This window comes from Rutilus rutilus (genome assembly GCF_951802725.1).
Source record: "Rutilus rutilus genome assembly, chromosome: 11".
Classification (NCBI taxonomy): Eukaryota; Metazoa; Chordata; class Actinopteri; order Cypriniformes; family Leuciscidae; genus Rutilus; species Rutilus rutilus.
In genome coordinates this window covers 3,161,683-3,180,186 of record NC_140216.1, presented here as the reverse complement: position 1 = coordinate 3,180,186, position 18,504 = coordinate 3,161,683, and the positions used below count along the sequence as shown (strand labels likewise).

Genomic DNA, 18,504 nt, shown 5'->3' with positions numbered 1-18,504 from the left:
TGAAATGCTTCAACTGAATGGCAATCTGTCTTGTGAAATTGGAGGCCAGCTGTTTTCTCGTTCTTCAGCCTGCTTTAATGCTCTTGATTTCGAAGCTTCTGTTGATCTCCAACGCGTGTTCACATAACAAAGTCTACACAACTCGCAAGCGTCATGGGTGCTCTCGTGAAAGCGTATTGGAGATTCATATTTTGTAAATAAAGTGGTAAATTATGTTATTTTTGTGCAAACAAAGCACTCGCGTCGCTTCATAAATTTGATGTTAAACCACTGGAGTCACATGGATTACTTTAAAGATGTCTTTACTACCTTTCTTGGCCTTAAAAGTTGTAGTTGCGTAGCTGTCAATGGAGGGACAAAAAGCTCTCAGATTTCATTTCAAAAGATCTTCATTTGTGTTCTGAAGATGAACGAAAGTCTTACGGGTTTGGAACGACATGAGGGTGAGTAATTAATGACAGAATTTTCATTTTTGGGTGAACTAACCCTTTAATATGAGCACAGAAGTAAACACATCCTGCTGTCTTCGGTGGAATGACTCCTTTAGACATGATGGATGTTGTGAGATGAATAATCAATGTCTTATGAATATGATTATTCTGTGGCTTCTTATGGAACTACTTTAATTAGCAAAGCAAAATAACTTGCCATTTGGTGTCTCAAATGCAAGTTAACTGATATTAATGTCTTGTTTATAGAAAAATTGGCATCTAAGTTTATTTAAGTTACACTGTTGTAGTCAACACCAGCTCCTTCAAATCAAAGCCAAGACCGAGACCAAAACAGAGTCGAGTCCAAGTCATGACCAAGTCCATGACAAGACTAAGATCATAAAAATATGAACTTGAGGGCCAAGATCAAGAACATGATAATATGGTCTTGCACTCTGACTCATATTTTCATGTTTTTGGTACATGTAGTCTGGACCTGAACTCAACTGTGGACTTGGACTCGAATGAGCTGTTCTCGACTATACTGGTGGACTCATTTCTTTGTAGCTCAATTATACAAATATATTCTGCATTGACCTTTATTTAATGAGAAACTTCCAACAAATATAAATTGGAATTCTGACAGATTCCCATGAATGCGGCAACTGGTACACTCATGCCATAGAAGAACCATTTTGGGCTCCCCAAAGAACCAGTTCTTAAAATAAATGATTTTCTCTTAATGTGTAGAACATTTTAACTCTTTCCCCGCCAGCGTTTACTAAAAAAGTTGCCAGTCAGCGCCAACATTTTTGATCATATTCACAAAACTTTCATTAAAAAATAAATAAATTCTAGCTTCATTCATTCTTTAACATCAAGACTTTCAGAACTTTCGGATTTGGAACGATTATCAAACCATAGATCAAGTAGTCCATCAACACCCCAAAGCTTCCTTTTCGTGGTTTCGGCATTTAATTCGGTAATGCTAGGCAGTTTTGATTTATATACTGTTGAATGTTTGATGATCACGTTCGCTTACTTGTGCATAAACTTTTATCCGCTCCTTCTGGTTTTTGCAGAGCTTGTTTTTGCATCCGGATATTCTGTACTATTTCAGAAGATGCATAACAGCGCCCCCTACCGTATAACAGTGAAACCACGCATTGCAGGAAAAACTTTTCAATGGCGGGGAAGAGTTGTGTCATAAATGACGGAAAATCTCTTTTGGTGGGAAAAGCGTTAATAGTCTAACGAACATTTTTCAAGAACCGTTTGTGTAACGGAAAGGTTCCATGGATGCTAAAGGTTCTTCATGGATCCATTGACGCCAAAAAATAACCTTTTCAAGAGTGTATGGGGATAAGACTTACGGATGCACTCCGGCTGTGTCCCGCTCCAGGTGAGGTCAGTCTGGCAGAGACGTGTGGTGGAGCCCTGCAGCAGGTGACCAGGCTGACACTGGAAAGCCACCATACTTCCAACCTACACCAAACACACACACACACACACATCCCATCAGACACTGCGCTCCCCCAACTCTCTTCTGGAGGCAGATTAAACAATATTAAACACCTAATACCTGCAGTTTGTGAACAAACGCTTAACCACAAATTATGGTCATTCTAAACCCTGCTTTTAACCCCAGGTAAAGGAACGTCTCACAGGGTTAGCACCGCTTTTTACACGGGGGTATGAAACCTTGCTCCGGAGCAGGAATAGTGCTGCTTTTGTGCTGTTAAAACCAAACTGCGCTGCCAAACTTGTGCAATATGAAACAATGAGATGTTAGAATGTTATGCTTCGCAACTGACAACCTATCGCGTGCCTCATATCCACGTGTGAAACAACACGCATTGTACACAAACAGCGTTTGTCAAACGGAGATGGAAAACGCATCAAATGGAGTGAAAAAGTGACCCTTTCATTCTTGCCTTCATTCAGAAAAAAACGTGTGTATTATAGCGCACCATTCGTCCAATCAATGACGCTGACACCGAAAATATGCAGGTAAGGACGTTAAGGGTATAGGAATGCACAATGTGAAACACCAGCTTTTGAAAATGAATTGTTAACCCTGGGTGAAACGTGAAGCAAGATAACCTAGGATTTCGTTTACCCGGGTTTCAAGTGTGACAAACCCTAGAGTTTTCACTCCTGAGGACAGACGCTGGAAAAGACTGCAACTACAAAGATGTGGCTTGAAATGTCAAATCCTTCAGGTTTCTTCTACCTCGCCGTACGCCATCTGCTTCCCAGACTCACTCTCTTAAAAGCTAAAGTGGAAGTGTGCTAATGTCGTGTGGATATTCTCATACATGCTACTTACCTACTTTACCTACAGCTCAAGTAATCACTCTTGCACATGCACTTAGGAGGCCATTGTGACCTCCTTTCTGGGCCACTAGTGATGTAAAGTGCCATTTATTTCCATAATGTATGGTAGCGCTCCTCATGCAAGCGTGTTCGGCTACTATACGTTATCATCAGCAAGGTCATGGGACAAAAAAGTGTCGCATATATGCCTGAGGGTGTGGGCTGTGCTTTAGGATGCACATGAGAGAAGTAAGATATTAACACGTCAAAGAGTGCATATTAGAGTGCATAGTATTTTAATTGATTAACATGTCCCCGCTCACTGCGAACACAGTTGACGAGCCATAGACACTGCTGCTTATCTGAGGTGTGCCATATCTCCGCTCGCCGACTCCAACATCATTAAGCCCCGGAAAGCAAAAGAGCTTGACTGGCTCCTTTTTCTCCAGGCCAGACAAATGATTTACTGATATTTAGCGGTTTCATGAAGCCTCCGGAAGGCTTGACCTCTGATACTGTAAGGACTTGAATTCGTAATGCCAGCGATGAACACTCTTCCTCAGCAATCTCAGTGTTTTCTGTTTTTCACATCTCTCTAAGTTCACCCATCTGTCCTGCTCTCCTGACGAAACATAATCAGATTTATTTGCACTACCGAGAAGTTGATTTTTTTTTTTTATATTCGAGTGGTTCTCATGTGTTATTACATCCATGCATACATTTCACCGCTCCTCACGACCACACTCGGAGTGGAAAAGTCTTGAGAGGGCTTATTAATATTTTGTAGTGGATGTGAGGGAATGAAGGGCCTTCACCAAGTAGTTTGTCTGGAGTGGGTTTGAGAAAAGCCATGAATCATTCTTAAGAACGCTTTCATGGAAGGAATAAGGGAAGATATGAATTAATTTGAAGATTAAAGGAATAGTTCACCTAACATTTTTAATGTTATTCAAACCCCAGTATTAATTTCTTTCTTCAGTGAAACACAAAACTTTGTGAAAGTGGTCCATCATTCTCGATATTCCATGTCATCAGAAGCTGTAGCTTCAGCTATAACATACGGGTTAGTAAATGACCACAAAATGTTTCATTTAGAGATTTACTATTTCTATTTAAGCAGTGGATCTCAACCAGGTGGCCAAGATGACATAAAATGATTTAAAATAAAGACAATTTAAAATCTTATTTTAAAGTCACCATCTCAACAATGGTTTTCTTTGAAGAATTATAAAAGTGTGATTACTATACTTGGAAAAGTCATATACATTAACAAATTCTTGAGCATTTTTATGCTTATTTTTAATCAACATAGATTATTCTAGTTATGGCAAGCTCTGAAATCCTAAAATATCAGGTAGAAATTGTGAGTTTCCTTTTCCAGTAAATATCAAATATCTGGAAAAGTCATGGGGCGTTTGAATATTGTTGTGGACAATAGAGCAACAAAAATACAATAAAAGTCTAATAATATCCAATACTGTTTTTTTTTATAATATAATGTAATAATAGTAAAAGTTTAACTGAAAAAATATTACCATTTCAGAAGAGTATTTGGTTATTCTTAGTGCTCATTTCTTAGTGTTTTGGTTTGTCCCTCTTTGGCTTTCATGAGAGCAGCACTCAAGCTGACATGAACCATGAACATTGAACTCTGACACAATGCTTTCTATTATATATATGTGGTCGTCCTGCTACCTTAAAGCCAAAGGTCCTGTTGAGAGAGCCATAGCGGGGCGTCCCAGGGTTCTCACAGGTGGTGCGAGTTGGCTCTGGGGAAAGAAAGGGAGAAGAAAAACAAAACAAATGAACATCCAGTCACATTCTTCTTCTCAATATCTTCTTATCAGCCACAGGAGGCAGTTTCTTTCTCACCACCATAACAGCATTTCATCTCTCATAAATACGTGCAACATAGCCCTTCCTGAGCCCAGACGCATCGCTCAAAGCAGTGCTAGGGCTTATGGTGATTGTTATGGGCCTGTGTGTTTATGTAAGTGCTGCAGCAGTGTCGTAACAGCAGTGTTTTATGGAGACTCAGCAGGGGGCAGTGTTGCTGCAGAAGTGCATCGGCTCACACACAGATGTGCTGCTCTGTAATTGGGATGTAGAGCACATTTTGAGCTGACGCAGAGACCCTTGATTCAATGCAGGCGTGCAAATGACAGGACAACCTGCGAGGCTTACACAACCAACCCCTTTTCCATGCCAGTTTTTGTGTGTGTGGGGCTTCTAATACCGAGTCAGCACAGAGAAAATATATGACTGCATTGCCATACAGAGAAAAGAGTTGCAGACGGTGCTCGTGTTGCTTTGATTTTGAAGAAGAACTGACTAGGTGGCCAAATAGGATTAAGTAAAAACTACTACATGCACATGGGACTTGTTCACATCTTCCCAAGTTTTGAAAGTCTGATTATCACCACCATTTAAAAGATATCTGGGAATGGAGGTACTCAGATGAAAATTGCATTTGCCCTACAATAAAACATTGGCTGAATAGTACAACTGATAAATTTGGTTTCTAAATGTCTCTGATTGTTTCATGCTCTTGGCCGCCAAACACACTGAGGTCAGCATAAACTGAGTTCAATGTTTTCTGAAGATGAGCTGTCATGTCACACAGCCTGTTCATGTCAGCGTTTGCCTGCGTCAACCAACTGATGGATGAATCTGCGCTAGAGTTCGGACGCAGAGCCCTTGACATCAACAACAAAAGATATGAAAAAATGTCTTCTCTAACTTTTAAAAAAACCATTTATTCTATGCACAATTTTAAGGTTAGTTCAATTACATTATTTGCATTTAACCAAACTAGACTACATGGGGTTTTTACCCCAATAATCTTCCAAGTGGAAACTGGGAACAGCCAATAGGATTCATTCAATAAGCATTGGCGTGGGTAAATATGCAGTGGCATTTAAGAGCACTTAATTTATTTTTCTTTGATGGTGTAATACTGTATGAGGCCATAATAACACTCCAATGAAACTGCTAAATGATTACACCTGCTTTGGGGCCATGGCTGACATCTTCTGTCGGCGCAATACACTAAATGCTTAAAAACGCCAATCAGAGCTCATCCAAATCTCCTGCTGGCTGTTCACAGCTCCTTAATAACGGCCTCACAGAGTTGGGACCATTTATTCAATTACTTGCTCAATTAAAAACAATTATCAATGTATTTATTGATGTTAGAAGGACTCCCTCATGAATGCATAAACTGAGGGGTTTAATCAGATAAACACTGTACGTAGGGGGACAGTGAGAGGAGTCTTTGTTAATGAGATGTGGAGAAATTGATGTAGCCGTAATACAGCCATCATGCACAGGGAAAGGATATGAGGTATGTATACATTAATAGAACTATAATTCACACGACTCCTTATTTGCCCCCTAAAGCAGCTTTACAGAGATTAGTGCCTTTATATGAAACCCTGGGAGGAACAAAGACCCGAAACTCCCACAGCCCACAATGTGCTGGGGAAGTTTAAGGAATTTCAACTAGTTCAACTACAGTCAAGCTAGCCTTAAAAAAGGGTTAGACACACTGAAAGTTAATAACTAAAAAGTTAACTCAATCGACGAGGGAATAATATCAGATGATAAATATAAGTTATCCTGCAAAAACAGTAAAGATCTAAATCTGGGTATTATTTTACAATAAATACAGCGAAGTCAAAAAAAGTGCCAAACAACAGCATTAACTGGTAAAGTGTTAATTAATTGTTAAAGTCGGCATAACATGCAAATTCAGCCTATTTTGAAAAGGCATGTTATTGATCTTATAAAATATCATACCTCAATCTTCCGTTGAGACGTTGCTCACACAATGAACTCTGACACAATGTTTTCTATTATATATGTAGTTGTCCTGCTACCTTAAAGCCATATTCTACATATAATATTATACATATTCTACAATTTAGTCTGCTTAAACCCCGCCTCTTTCTTAAAATCAACATCCAATCAACAGCTGACGGATGCTGTCACATTACCAAAAAATTATCTATTGCTACTTCCATTTCATCAGAACTTTAACTTAAAAAAGTAAACAAAGCAACTTCAAATTGATTAATAATACTTCACAGTAATATTTCCCAATAAGTTGAAATGTATTAACATTACTAGTTCATTATACATAAAAAAAAATTGTTTAATGAACAATGAATTGTTCTTTGTTGATTGATGTTTGTTCAGAATCCATTAATGTGGTATTCAGCACACCTGTGTTTGAGGAGGTCATGGGAATCGAGGACAATAACTTCACAACAGCTCCCATTGCCGACTGTCAAGAAATAAGTTTGCCAAGTTGACGTTTCTCATGCAATAAAGTTTTCCCTGACCTCGGATCCACACTTCATTCTCTCCACTCGTCTGCCGACTGTTCCCACATCCCTTGTTCTGAGGACACTAAAAGGAGTGGCTTTGTTCTTCCCCACCATAATTGTCAATACAACATCAGGCGGGCTTGGAGCAGCGCTGACCTGGGCTGTGGGAGGGCATTGATTTCTTTGGAGGAGTTGATACTCAATACAAAAAAGACCAAAATAGCTTTTCGTCGTGGGTGGAAATCATAACACCCAGCTGGAGCTACTGGAAAGTGTTAATTGGGGCAAAACTTAAAATTCTGACCACCTAGCTTAAATTTCCAGACTTTCGCTGAACTGAACCGTAAAGCATTAAAGAGACAAAGGACTTAAAGGGGAACTTTTAAAATAGCTTTTGTTTTTGGCCTCTACTAGAATAGGTTTTCATGCTTGAATGCTCCAAAAAATGATTATTTTCCACATATTCTCCATTGTTGCAGCTCCTCTATTCCCAGTCTGTCAGTAACACTCTGTTTAGTTCCTGTCTCTATGAAGCCCCTCCTTCTGAAAAGCACAATGTGCTCTGATTGGTCAGCTGGATAAGTGTGTTGTGATTGGTCAACTGCTTCGAGCGTGTTTGGGAAATGTCCCGCCCCTTACCATAACCACCAGTTTCAACGCACTACTAACTAACTCAACCAGGCCCCGCCCCTTTATTATGCGTGTTAATTATTTAAATGAGGAATATCGTGTTTGTTCCCAGAAGAAAACTCAAGACTACAATGGAGGCGTTTCAGGGAGTTCAGAAACAGTGACACTGATATAGAGAATAACTCCCTTTGCTTTGTAACTTTGCACAGCTTTTTCATGCTAAAACAACAACATTGAACGTTGAAAACGTTGAGCGTAAAAAGCATCATAGGAGCCCTTTAAGTGGCCGTGATTGCTTCTCGCTTAGCAGAGTTGGATGTAGCGGCCAGCTGGCTTATTATTTGGTTTTAGGATTATTAGGTTTTGATATACATACTTATAACAATTATTATGGCAGTCCGTTTCAATGGGAATTCAACATATGGTTTAAACATGCAAACTGTGTCAGCATAATTGATTTACCTATACAGCGAGGCTGGGATCCACTCCAGGTGCCATCAGCCTGGCAAAAGCGTGTCGTGCTTCCCACTGGGATGTAGGGAGCCATGCAGATAAATGACACCTCGGACTGGAAGATGAAACTGCGGCCTTCCCTCGAGCCAAAACCAGGGATTCCAGGATCTCCACAGAACTTTGCTATTATCACAGAAATCATAAAGAAACACAGTCAGCTAAATCATCCTCAAATGGTTAGTTATGAATGATGCTGAAAGATGCATGTACACTCTTAGAAAAAAAAGTTCTATATAGCACTTTTCTGCTCACCAAAGCTGCATTTATTTGATCAATAAATAAATACAGTAAAAATAGTAATATTGTGAAATATTATTACAATTTAAAATAGCTGTTTTAATATATTTTAAAATGTAATTTATTCCTGTGATCAAAGCTGAATTTTCAGCACCATTACTCCAGTCTTCAGTGTCACATGATCCTTCAGAAATCACTCTAATATGCTCATATTCGAATATGTCTGACATTCTCATATTTGATGCTCAAGAAACATTTCTGATTGTTATCAGTGTTGAAACGGCTGTTCTGGAAACCATGATATTTTTTAGGACTCTTTGATGAGTAGAAAGTTCAAAAGATAAGCATTTATTTGAAATATAATATTTTGTCTTTGTCAATTTTGATCAATTTAATACAGCCTTGCTAATTCATACTGACCCCAACATTTTGAACAGTATACGGAATAGTAAGAATAGTACGTGAGTATGCTATTCTGAGAAAAGCCGCAGAATACTGTGGGAAATCCCAAGCCCACGAAGAGCGTTATCTGTGGCTCTGTCACTGTCAGGCAAACAATGAGTCTGAGGGAAAAATCAATCGCATGCTTGACGTCACCAACTGACTGATCCATCATAAATATGCTGGTCAGACTACTGTGCCTGAGATCGAGCACTACAAACTTGACTTTTCTTGATGAATTATAGATATCCTGTCAAGATATAAAATAAAAGTGGAAAAGAAAGAGAAGGAAAAAATCTGTATCACAAAGTCAGAGGCACACTTTCTTTCTCAAGCAAAAGTTTGCCAGCTTTTGTGAGGGCTAAAACAAGGGTACCTTTCTGATAACTAGGCTTTTTAAACTTTAAATCCTCATACCAGTTTCCTCATCTCAGATGTTCAAAGCATCACACAGCATTGGATGTGCTGAGACAGAACTGATATCCCAAGCCACACCATGCTGAGCCCACCGTGTCTGGTGGTGCCCTCAATAAATATTGCTATCTAGTAATCCAGCGGATGTAATGTCAATTTGTTGACCTATATGTTCACATTCAATGATGATACATACTCGATCAATCAAACCTGATCATTAATTCCGTGCCAACAGCAAGTATATAAGGTGCATTTTTTGTGAAATGCTGGCATGCATAGGGGTTGCAAAGACCCACAGGGATGAAGCAGTCAGTTTGATTAATATTAATATAGTACAGTACTCACGCAGGCACTGAGGCACCTCGCCACTCCATGTCCCGTTGCCCACACAGGTGAGGATGGCAGGGAAGGAGAGCTCGTATCCCGGGGAGCAGCTGTAACTCACGCTGGTGCCCCACTCGAAGTCCCGGCCCTCCAGGAGCCCGTTTGAGATGGGCACAGGAGCTGTGCAGGTCACGGCTGAACGGACACATTAAACAGAGGACAGTTCAGCAACATCACATTTCTAACACAGGTCAGGGATGATCCACGGCTAGCTGTGCATTTAACGATTTTAATGCGTGACGTGGAGGCACAGAACCACCCGACGTGAAGCGGAGTGCATTCAAATCATTTAATGCACAGCAAGCCGCGGGTATCCCGCTTATACCAGGGTCATTTCCCGGCATTGTGTTTGCAACACAATATTTGATCGGAATGTTAAATATGACGGTTGTTTTCATCAGTTACGGATCTTTAAATCCAGGATTCGGCCGCTTTAAATCAGACACAGAGATAAAGTAGTGCGGTAAGATTACATTTACTTGAATGAATGAATTATAGCATTTATTGTAATTAATTATCGATCGAGTCAGAGAGTGAGAGATGCATGTGTGAATTACGTGCTGTGCAGCATCTGTCTACTAATAGTGAAGCTACGAGTTACAAAAACTTCGTCATAGAAATATAATGTAGCAAAGCTATTTTATTAATAAAAGTCACGTGGGCAGCACTGATAAGCTTCTGTGCTCCTGAATGTGTGTGTAGCGTGATCTCCGACCTCTGTGTGCAAGTGTGTGTGTGTGTGTGTATATAGAACGGTGATTTAACTGACTAGAACTACTTGTTTAATGCACACCTTCCAGCCAATCAGAATTAACAGACCATGGTAAAATTAGAATGTAACCAACGTAAAAAAATTATTTTAAGCAAGTATTAAATTTGAAAATGTCTAAACATCCTTAAAATACAACAAATAGTACTTCCCAGGGCCTTTTTTTCCCCCTTTTCAACAAATGTTCAGTGAAAAGAAGTGCTTAACCTTCAGAATGTACTGATTGTTAGCCTCAGGAGGGCAAACTAAATATTATATGAGCTTCTTTATTTTCTGTTCAGTTTATATGAGGTCTGCAACCTTGTTACCAACATCGGAGGAATAAATACAGTTTAAAAGCCTATTTGATGCGATTCATTTCTAGCAATAAACATAAAAACTCTCCATGGGGAGAGTTTGGGACCAAATGTGGTTTGTAGTTAACTTTATTTTCATTAAATGAAAGAAAAATATTTGTTGGACTATTTTTTCTGACAACAACATGGATAACAGGGTTGAATGTATCAAATTTTTACTTTTGTTGGTAACACTTTATTTCGATAGTCCACTTTAGACTATGTCACTAATTTTGCAACTACATCTCATTAGAGGATTAGTAGACTGTATGCTTAATATCTGCTAAAACTTTAGTTTGTTGATCCCGCAACAGATATTCTACTGACTATAAGTAACTTGGCAACTACAAGTCGATTTATTATACTAACCCGAACCCTAACAGTCTACTAATACTCTAATGACTGCTAGTTGACATGTAGTTGCAAAGTTACTTATAGTTAGTAGAATATCTAAAGTGGACTATCGAAATAAAGCGGAACCCATTTGTTTCTGCCATGTTTTTTAAACGGTCCAAATGATGTTGCTTAATATTACATACAATTATTATGATTAATCTAAAAATAAAAATTATACATAAGACGTTAAAATAATTATTACATATATGAATATGTATTCAATCAGTGATTCTTAAATTTTTTGAAGATTTATAAAATAATTTATTAATAAAACATTTAATTTGCATAATTTTGTATAATATTTTATAACTTTTTTATAAATTTTATTTGAGAAACAAGACAAAGACATGGATTAAGAAAAGCATTTCACGCAATGCACATTAAATAACTGCATTAATTGTCGCATCTAGCACAAACCTGCGATAGAAAAGTAGGATTTTCTCAGAGAGAAGAAGCGACGACGATACGTCTAAAGAAGTGTTAACTATCGCAGTACTAGCAGGTTCAGTTATGGTAGAGAGATGAATCGCTTCTGCGAACACTATTGAAGGCACTGAATGCTATATCTGTCTTAGAGGCCACATCTTTTCCAATAACTGCCCGCACAACTCTGTGAGCTAAGTCCTCTTCCCCCAGTTATCAGTCCTCAGGTACCACACGAGCTTTTAAAATCAATCACACTCCACCAGACAGGAAGCCAATGCCTTGCTCAATCGGGCACTCATGATGACACATGGAGCAACACCCAATACAACCCTCTTTATACCATGGTAAAGTTCCAGCCAGACTGCAATAACTGTCTGCAAAAACAAAACATTTGACCGCTTCTTTATGAGCTGATCGTGTTGTCTTTGCTTGACTCATGTGATCCAACCAATGTTGTATTATTAATCAGAATCAGTGTTGGCATCCTTTTAAAAGGCATGGACCAGATTGAGGCTCCTGAGCTAATGAATATTTCATACTGTCTACAACTGAAGAAAAGAGAGAGAAGGGACGCACACACGCTCAATGTCAGGATCCTTCCCACACCTGAAGCGTTTGACACAGGTGGGAGTGGTTCTTTTTTGAGCAAACTCACTTTAGCAAGCATATTAGTGAGACAGAATATCAGTTTAGACAGAGGATATGAAGTTCAAGGCTCCTCAGATATGTATGCACAACATGTCCTTTAAGAGAAGGAGGAGGTCGCTGCCTTCAGGAATAAATGAGACATCTGTGTCTATCTAAATGAGCTTAGCAAAATGGCATTCGAGGCCAGGACACTGGTGAGGAGGATCACAAATGCAACGTCCAAACCTGAAATTCAATTTCATATCACTTGATATATTCAGTACTAGTTCATCTCTTGGCAGTAGGAAGATGACAGGAGTCATTTGTGAAATTAATTACAAGAAATGCAAGGGCTCATAGGTCAAAGCTGATTATAATAATGGGAACAACACAGCGCTTAAGGGCTGAACGCTCCGTCTGTGTCTGCGTATACGATTGTCATTTGTCAAACAGCATGATTGGTTGATAAAACATGAATGTTTAGCGTCGGCTGTGGCGAAATCGCACGAGAAAAGATGACTTACAAGGGTGCATAAACATTCATCCCTACATTTCAAACAAGACATCCATCACAACAGCGAAGACACAAAGCTGGAAGACCTCAACTCGCTCTAGGAGGAGCATCTGTGCATCGAACGCTCGGGGCGGTTCAGGCCAGATGTGCAGAGATATATCAGTGAGAGAGTAATCTTAAACCGTGCCTTGTGAACAATAAAGCTATTTGGCTTTACTTGGCAGAGAGAATGCTGGAGTAATGTGTTAATCTTGGGACCACAAAGGAGAATTTAGGGAACACTTTACTAGAAGGTTCAATTTGTTAACACGCATTAAGTATCGGGAAACAACAATGAACCTAATCTAAATTAATAAACACTGTCAATGTTAATTTGTAAATATACTATTGGTCGTTGTTAATTTACATTTGTGTATAGTCCAATAAATCTTTCTTAATTTATTCAACTTGAAAATATGTTAAACAGTAAAACTGTTTGGCGGAAACCTCGGATCTCCATTTTTTCTCTCTTAATCATTATTATTGGTCACGCTTTACGTCAAGTCAAGTCAAGTATATTTGTATAGCGCTTTTCACAATACAGATTGTATCAAAGCAGCTTCACAGTATTAAATTAAAATAATACAACAAGGTTTGTTTCTAGTAGAATTTATTGATTGATAAAATCAAATTAAATATCCCCAAAATATCCACAACTGAGCAAGCCAAAGGCAACAGTGGCAAGGAACCGAAAAACTCCGTCAAGTGACCTAATGGCGTCCTAAAACTCCATCAGGTGACCTAATGGTGTCCTAAAACTCCGTCAAGTGACCTAATGGTGTCCTAAAACTCCATCAGGTGACCTAATGGTGTCCTAAAACTCCATCAGGTGACCTACTGGTGTCCTAAAACTCCATCAAGTGACCTAATGGTGTCCTAAAACTCCATCAGGTGACCTAATGGTGTCCTAAAACTCCGTCAAGTGACCTAATGGTGTCCTAAAACTCCATCAGGTGACCTAATGGTGTCCTAAAACTCCATCAGGTGACCTAATGGTGTCCTAAAACTCCGTCAAGTGACCTAATGGTGTCCTAAAACTCCATCAGGTGACCTAATGGTGTCCTAAAACTCCATCAGGTGACCTACTGGTGTCCTAAAACTCCATCAAGTGACCTAATGGTGTCCTAAAACTCCATCAGGTGACCTAATGGTGTCCTAAAACTCCGTCAAGTGACCTAATGGTGTCCTAAAACTCCATCAGGTGACCTAATGGTGTCCTAAAACTCCATCAGGTGACCTACTGGTGTCCTAAAACTCCATCAAGTGACCTAATGGTGTCCTAAAACTCCGTCAGGTGACCTACTGGTGTCCTAAAACTCCATCAGGTGACCTAATGGTGTCCTAAAACTCCGTCAGGTGACCTAATGGTGTCCTAAAACTCCGTCAAGTGACCTAATGGTGTCCTAAAACTCCATCAGGTGACCTAATGGTGTCCTAAAACTCCATCAGGTGACCTAATGGTGTCCTAAAACTCCATCAAGTGACCTAATGGTGTCCTAAAACTCCGTCAGGTGACCTAATGGTGTCCTAAAACTCCATCAAGTGACCTAATGGTGTACTAAAACTCCGTCAGGTGACCTAATGGTGTCCTAAAACTCCGTCAAGTGACCTAATGGTGTCCTAAAACTCCGTCAGGTGACCTAATGGTGTACTAAAACTCCGTCAGGTGACCTAATGGTGTCCTAAAACTCCGTCAGGTGACCTAATGGTGTCCTAAAACTCCGTCAAGTGACCTAATGGTGTCCTAAAACTCCATCAGGTGACCTAATGGTGTCCTAAAACTCCATCAGGTGACCTAATGGTGTCCTAAAACTCCATCAAGTGACCTAATGGTGTCCTAAAACTCCATCAGGTGACCTAATGGTGTCCTAAAACTCCATCAAGTGACCTAATGGTGTACTAAAACTCCATCAATTGACCTAATGGTGTCCTAAAACTCCATCAGGTGACCTAATGGAGAAAAAAAAAAACCTTGGGAGAACCCAGGCTCAGTCGGGGGCCAGTTCTCCTCTGGCGTTTATGAACTAGAGGCCGGATTGTAGTTTGAACTGTAAGATTAAAAATATTATATGAATGCCTGGCTGAAGAGATGCGACTTTAATCTAGTTTTAAACTGGGAGAGTGAGTCTGAGCAACGAACAGTATCAGGAAGGCTATTCCAGAGTTTTGGAGCTAAATGTGAAAATGCTCTCCCTCCCTTGGTGGATCTGGATATCCTAGGTATGACCAAAAGCCTTGAATTTAGTGATCTTAAAGAGCGCGATGGATTATAGGGCGATAGAAGATCCGTTAAATAGACTGGAGCTAAGCCGTTTAGGGCTTTATAAGTCAGTAGCAATACCTTGTAATTAATACGGAACTTTATAGGTAACCAATGCAGTGATGATAAAATCGGTGTTATATGATCATATTTTCTTGATCTAGGAAGAACTCTAGCGGCGGCATTTTGGACTAACTGTAGCTTGTTTATTGAGGATGCAGGACAACCGGCTAATAAAGCATTACAGTAATCTAGTCTCGAGGTCATGAATGCATAAACTAACTTTTCTGCATCAGAAACTGATAGCATATTACGTAGCTTAGCAATGTTTCTAAGGTGGAAAAAGGCAGTTTTTGTTACGTGTGTCTGTGGGTTTTGCAAAAGTTTTACCAATTTACCCCCGGTTCCACAGACAAGGCTTAAACTAGTCCCAGACTAAAATGCATGTTTGAGCTGTGTAAGCTGAAAGCAACTTGCACAGACATTCCTTAAAATATGTCAATGCCATTGTTTTGTCTCACGATGCACACCAGCAATGTTTTTTTTCTAAGGCACATTTATAAAAACGACTTAAATGTCCGAATTGAATTAACCCTGGCTTAATCTAAGCCTTGTCTGTGAAACCAGGCCTTATAGTATTAAAAAGAGCTTGTGATTAAACCTCATAACTCTATTGGATCCTCAAACTGTCAGTCAAACCTCATAACTCTATCATGAATGAAGTGGTGAATAAGTTTGGTCCTCAATAAAAAATTATTAGTAAAATAGCACATAAAATAGTATATGTATAAATGAACACATACCAGATTAACCTACACTGGGTTGTTTCAACCCATGTTTGGGTCAAATATGAACAAATCCATCTATTGGTTACATTTTTTTGTCCTTTTTTGTCCATATTTGACCCAAATATGAACAAATCCAACTATTGGTTACATTTTTTTGTCCTTTTTTGTCCATATTTGACCCAAATATGGATTGAAACAGCTCAGCATTTTTTAGAGTGCAGAGATGCACTATTTTATTTAGCATAAAATGAAAGTCAGTGGGGGCCATGAAAGTTCTTTTGGACCCATTGACTTTCATTAAATGGACAAAACCAGTGGAGACAACCTTCAGAATATCTTATACGTTCTACAGAAGAAATGACGATGAAAAAAATGACAGAATTGCACTATTCCTTTTAAACAAAGCTGTAAAAGTATTGTTGATTGTTATCACATGATAACTAATATTCTTTAAGCATTGAACCTAACTGTAAAGTGTCATCGGAATTTATTACAACTGTTATTCTTATTATGTCCAATGAAGTTTAAATCAAGTTTTACCTTTACAGAAAGGCACAGGTGCGTTCCAGGTACCGTTTCCGGTACAGGTGATGGTGGAGAAACTCTCGCTTTCCATCGTGTATCCGGGCTGGCACATAAACGTGATGTTTTGTCCAATGGTAAAGTCCTCACCATATCTCAGCCCATTGGCCGGCACTCCGGGGTCTCCGCAGTTGATCACTGAAAATGAAAGATGTTCAGAATTATGATGTTTATAGCCCAACATAAGCTACTGTGTTTAGTACAATGTGAGCTGGGTAATGTACAATGTGCCACACAACAGCACTGTAGATCTTTATTCAATATTTCATACGACTCATCAGATGGCAATCATAGCTTTTTGTGGCAATGTGATTGAAGCTATCGAAACAAACCTTGGGGAGCCACGTCCACAAATCATCTTTAACAACTCATTTACGCTACAGCGATCTTTAGGACCCCTGGCTTTTTTATTTCAAATGATAGATCTTGCTATTATGTAAAGAAATCGATAGTAGCACGCAAGCACGGCTCCCTTCCCACCGATGTCCCCGAGGTGCAACTTCAAATCAATTCCACAGATCTTTTACAATTATCATTCCTTCCAATGGATAAATAAGAGGTGGTTGGATAGGAATGATGCGAGAAAGAACGTGGCGCCACTGGAATTCAGATGAAACAAATTTGTAGTTTTGCACTTTGCCGTGGCTGACAAAACCTCGCTCGATCAGCGCATTTATTTAATTATTTCCCGGATGCAACATCTTAATTTCCTCTATTGATTTATGGTGAACCATTACTTATTTGTCACCCTTGAGTTGCCATACGTTTTGTGTCTTTTGGAAAAGGACGGAAAATGATGCTTTGTAAAATCCATCAGCGGCCTCGCACATAAACATGTCAGCTGATGGTGAGAAATGGCTAACGCTAAATGCTAATGTGACTCCTCCCTTGGACACGGCCATGTATCACCGCTTTCGGCCCACTCAATAAACACATGTAGAGCCGCATCAATCAGAGCTGGTTTGGTGCACCTCACACATAATCCCAGTCTACAGTACGCAGGGAATACGCCCATGTTTAAGGGTGAGAGCATTAAGCGATGTGATTATGGATGATAATGCCAACTTACCAAGACACATTACGCAGGCTAAGCTGTTTTATTGTGTTGTGTGGCTCTTCATCATTCCTCAAACAACTATTACTACTATGATGTGTGAGCGTTACATCACTCACATATCCAAATGAAATAGATTGAAATGATACAAAGTGTGATCCGCAAGCTAACCATGAGCAAAAACAATGACTAAAAAATAGCTATTTGATGATTTATTTTTATTTTTTACAGAATTTTTTTTAAATGCTACAGTAAAAAACTGTTAATTGTTTAACACGTTACCTTACCATATACATTGAAAAACGTAAATAGTTCGCATTATATGACATTTTGCTGTAGAATACTGTGAAATGTAGGGTTTTTGCAAGTGAAAACTATGAATTGCCGTGAAAAACAGTACAAGGAAGTATGGTACAAATAATTTTTGTTGTTTCTTATTTGTTGCTATCAGTAATGTACATACGATATTTTGGTTGCATTTTCTGTTATTGTATTATGTATTATAGATTGGTATGTTAACATTATATCACTAGATGAAACATAGTTATAAGTTGTAATTGTAAATTTAACAGTATATATGCATTGCTTTCTTAATGCACATTAAGAAATATATATATATTTATTAATTACAGTGCATTAAGAAAGCAAATAGGGTCAATTTTGATTCATTTTAACTTTAGCAGGCACTCTCTAAAACATTGGTTTAATAACACATCTGTAATAATAAGCCTAATCAATGTAAAGAAGAGTTTTTTAACTGCCAATAATTTTGTTTGCTAAAGCTACGTTGCATTGTTTTCCTGCATTGCCAACGAAATGACAAGTCCCTCTCATTGGCTCCTTTTATTTTATAACCCACAGATTATACAAAAAGGTTGTTTTGGCACATTGAAATGTGAAAAAATGAATAAACATAAGGTGGAAACGGATTATGGCATTTGAACGAACAGGGCTCTGCATTGCGATTTTGAAATATTGAAATAATTGATTCATGTATCTACCAGAGGCAGGTGATGAATT

General features: G+C 38.9%; 1 protein-coding gene across 1 annotated transcript in view; it reads right to left on the bottom strand.

Annotated features, from left to right (window-relative positions):
* Nucleotides 1-18,504, bottom strand: part of csmd3b (CUB and Sushi multiple domains 3b) — a gene marked incomplete at its 5' end in the record, with an annotated part of 443,617 nt that overhangs the window by 12,156 nt on the left and 412,957 nt on the right. The window contains 5 exons of the mRNA XM_084423901.1: nucleotides 1,805-1,916; nucleotides 4,443-4,516; nucleotides 8,168-8,341; nucleotides 9,656-9,829; nucleotides 16,389-16,568. Of these exons, the coding sequence (XP_084280027.1) occupies nucleotides 1,805-1,916; nucleotides 4,443-4,516; nucleotides 8,168-8,341; nucleotides 9,656-9,829; nucleotides 16,389-16,568 (714 nt within the window). The remainder of the gene's footprint in view (nucleotides 1-1,804; nucleotides 1,917-4,442; nucleotides 4,517-8,167; nucleotides 8,342-9,655; nucleotides 9,830-16,388; nucleotides 16,569-18,504) is intronic.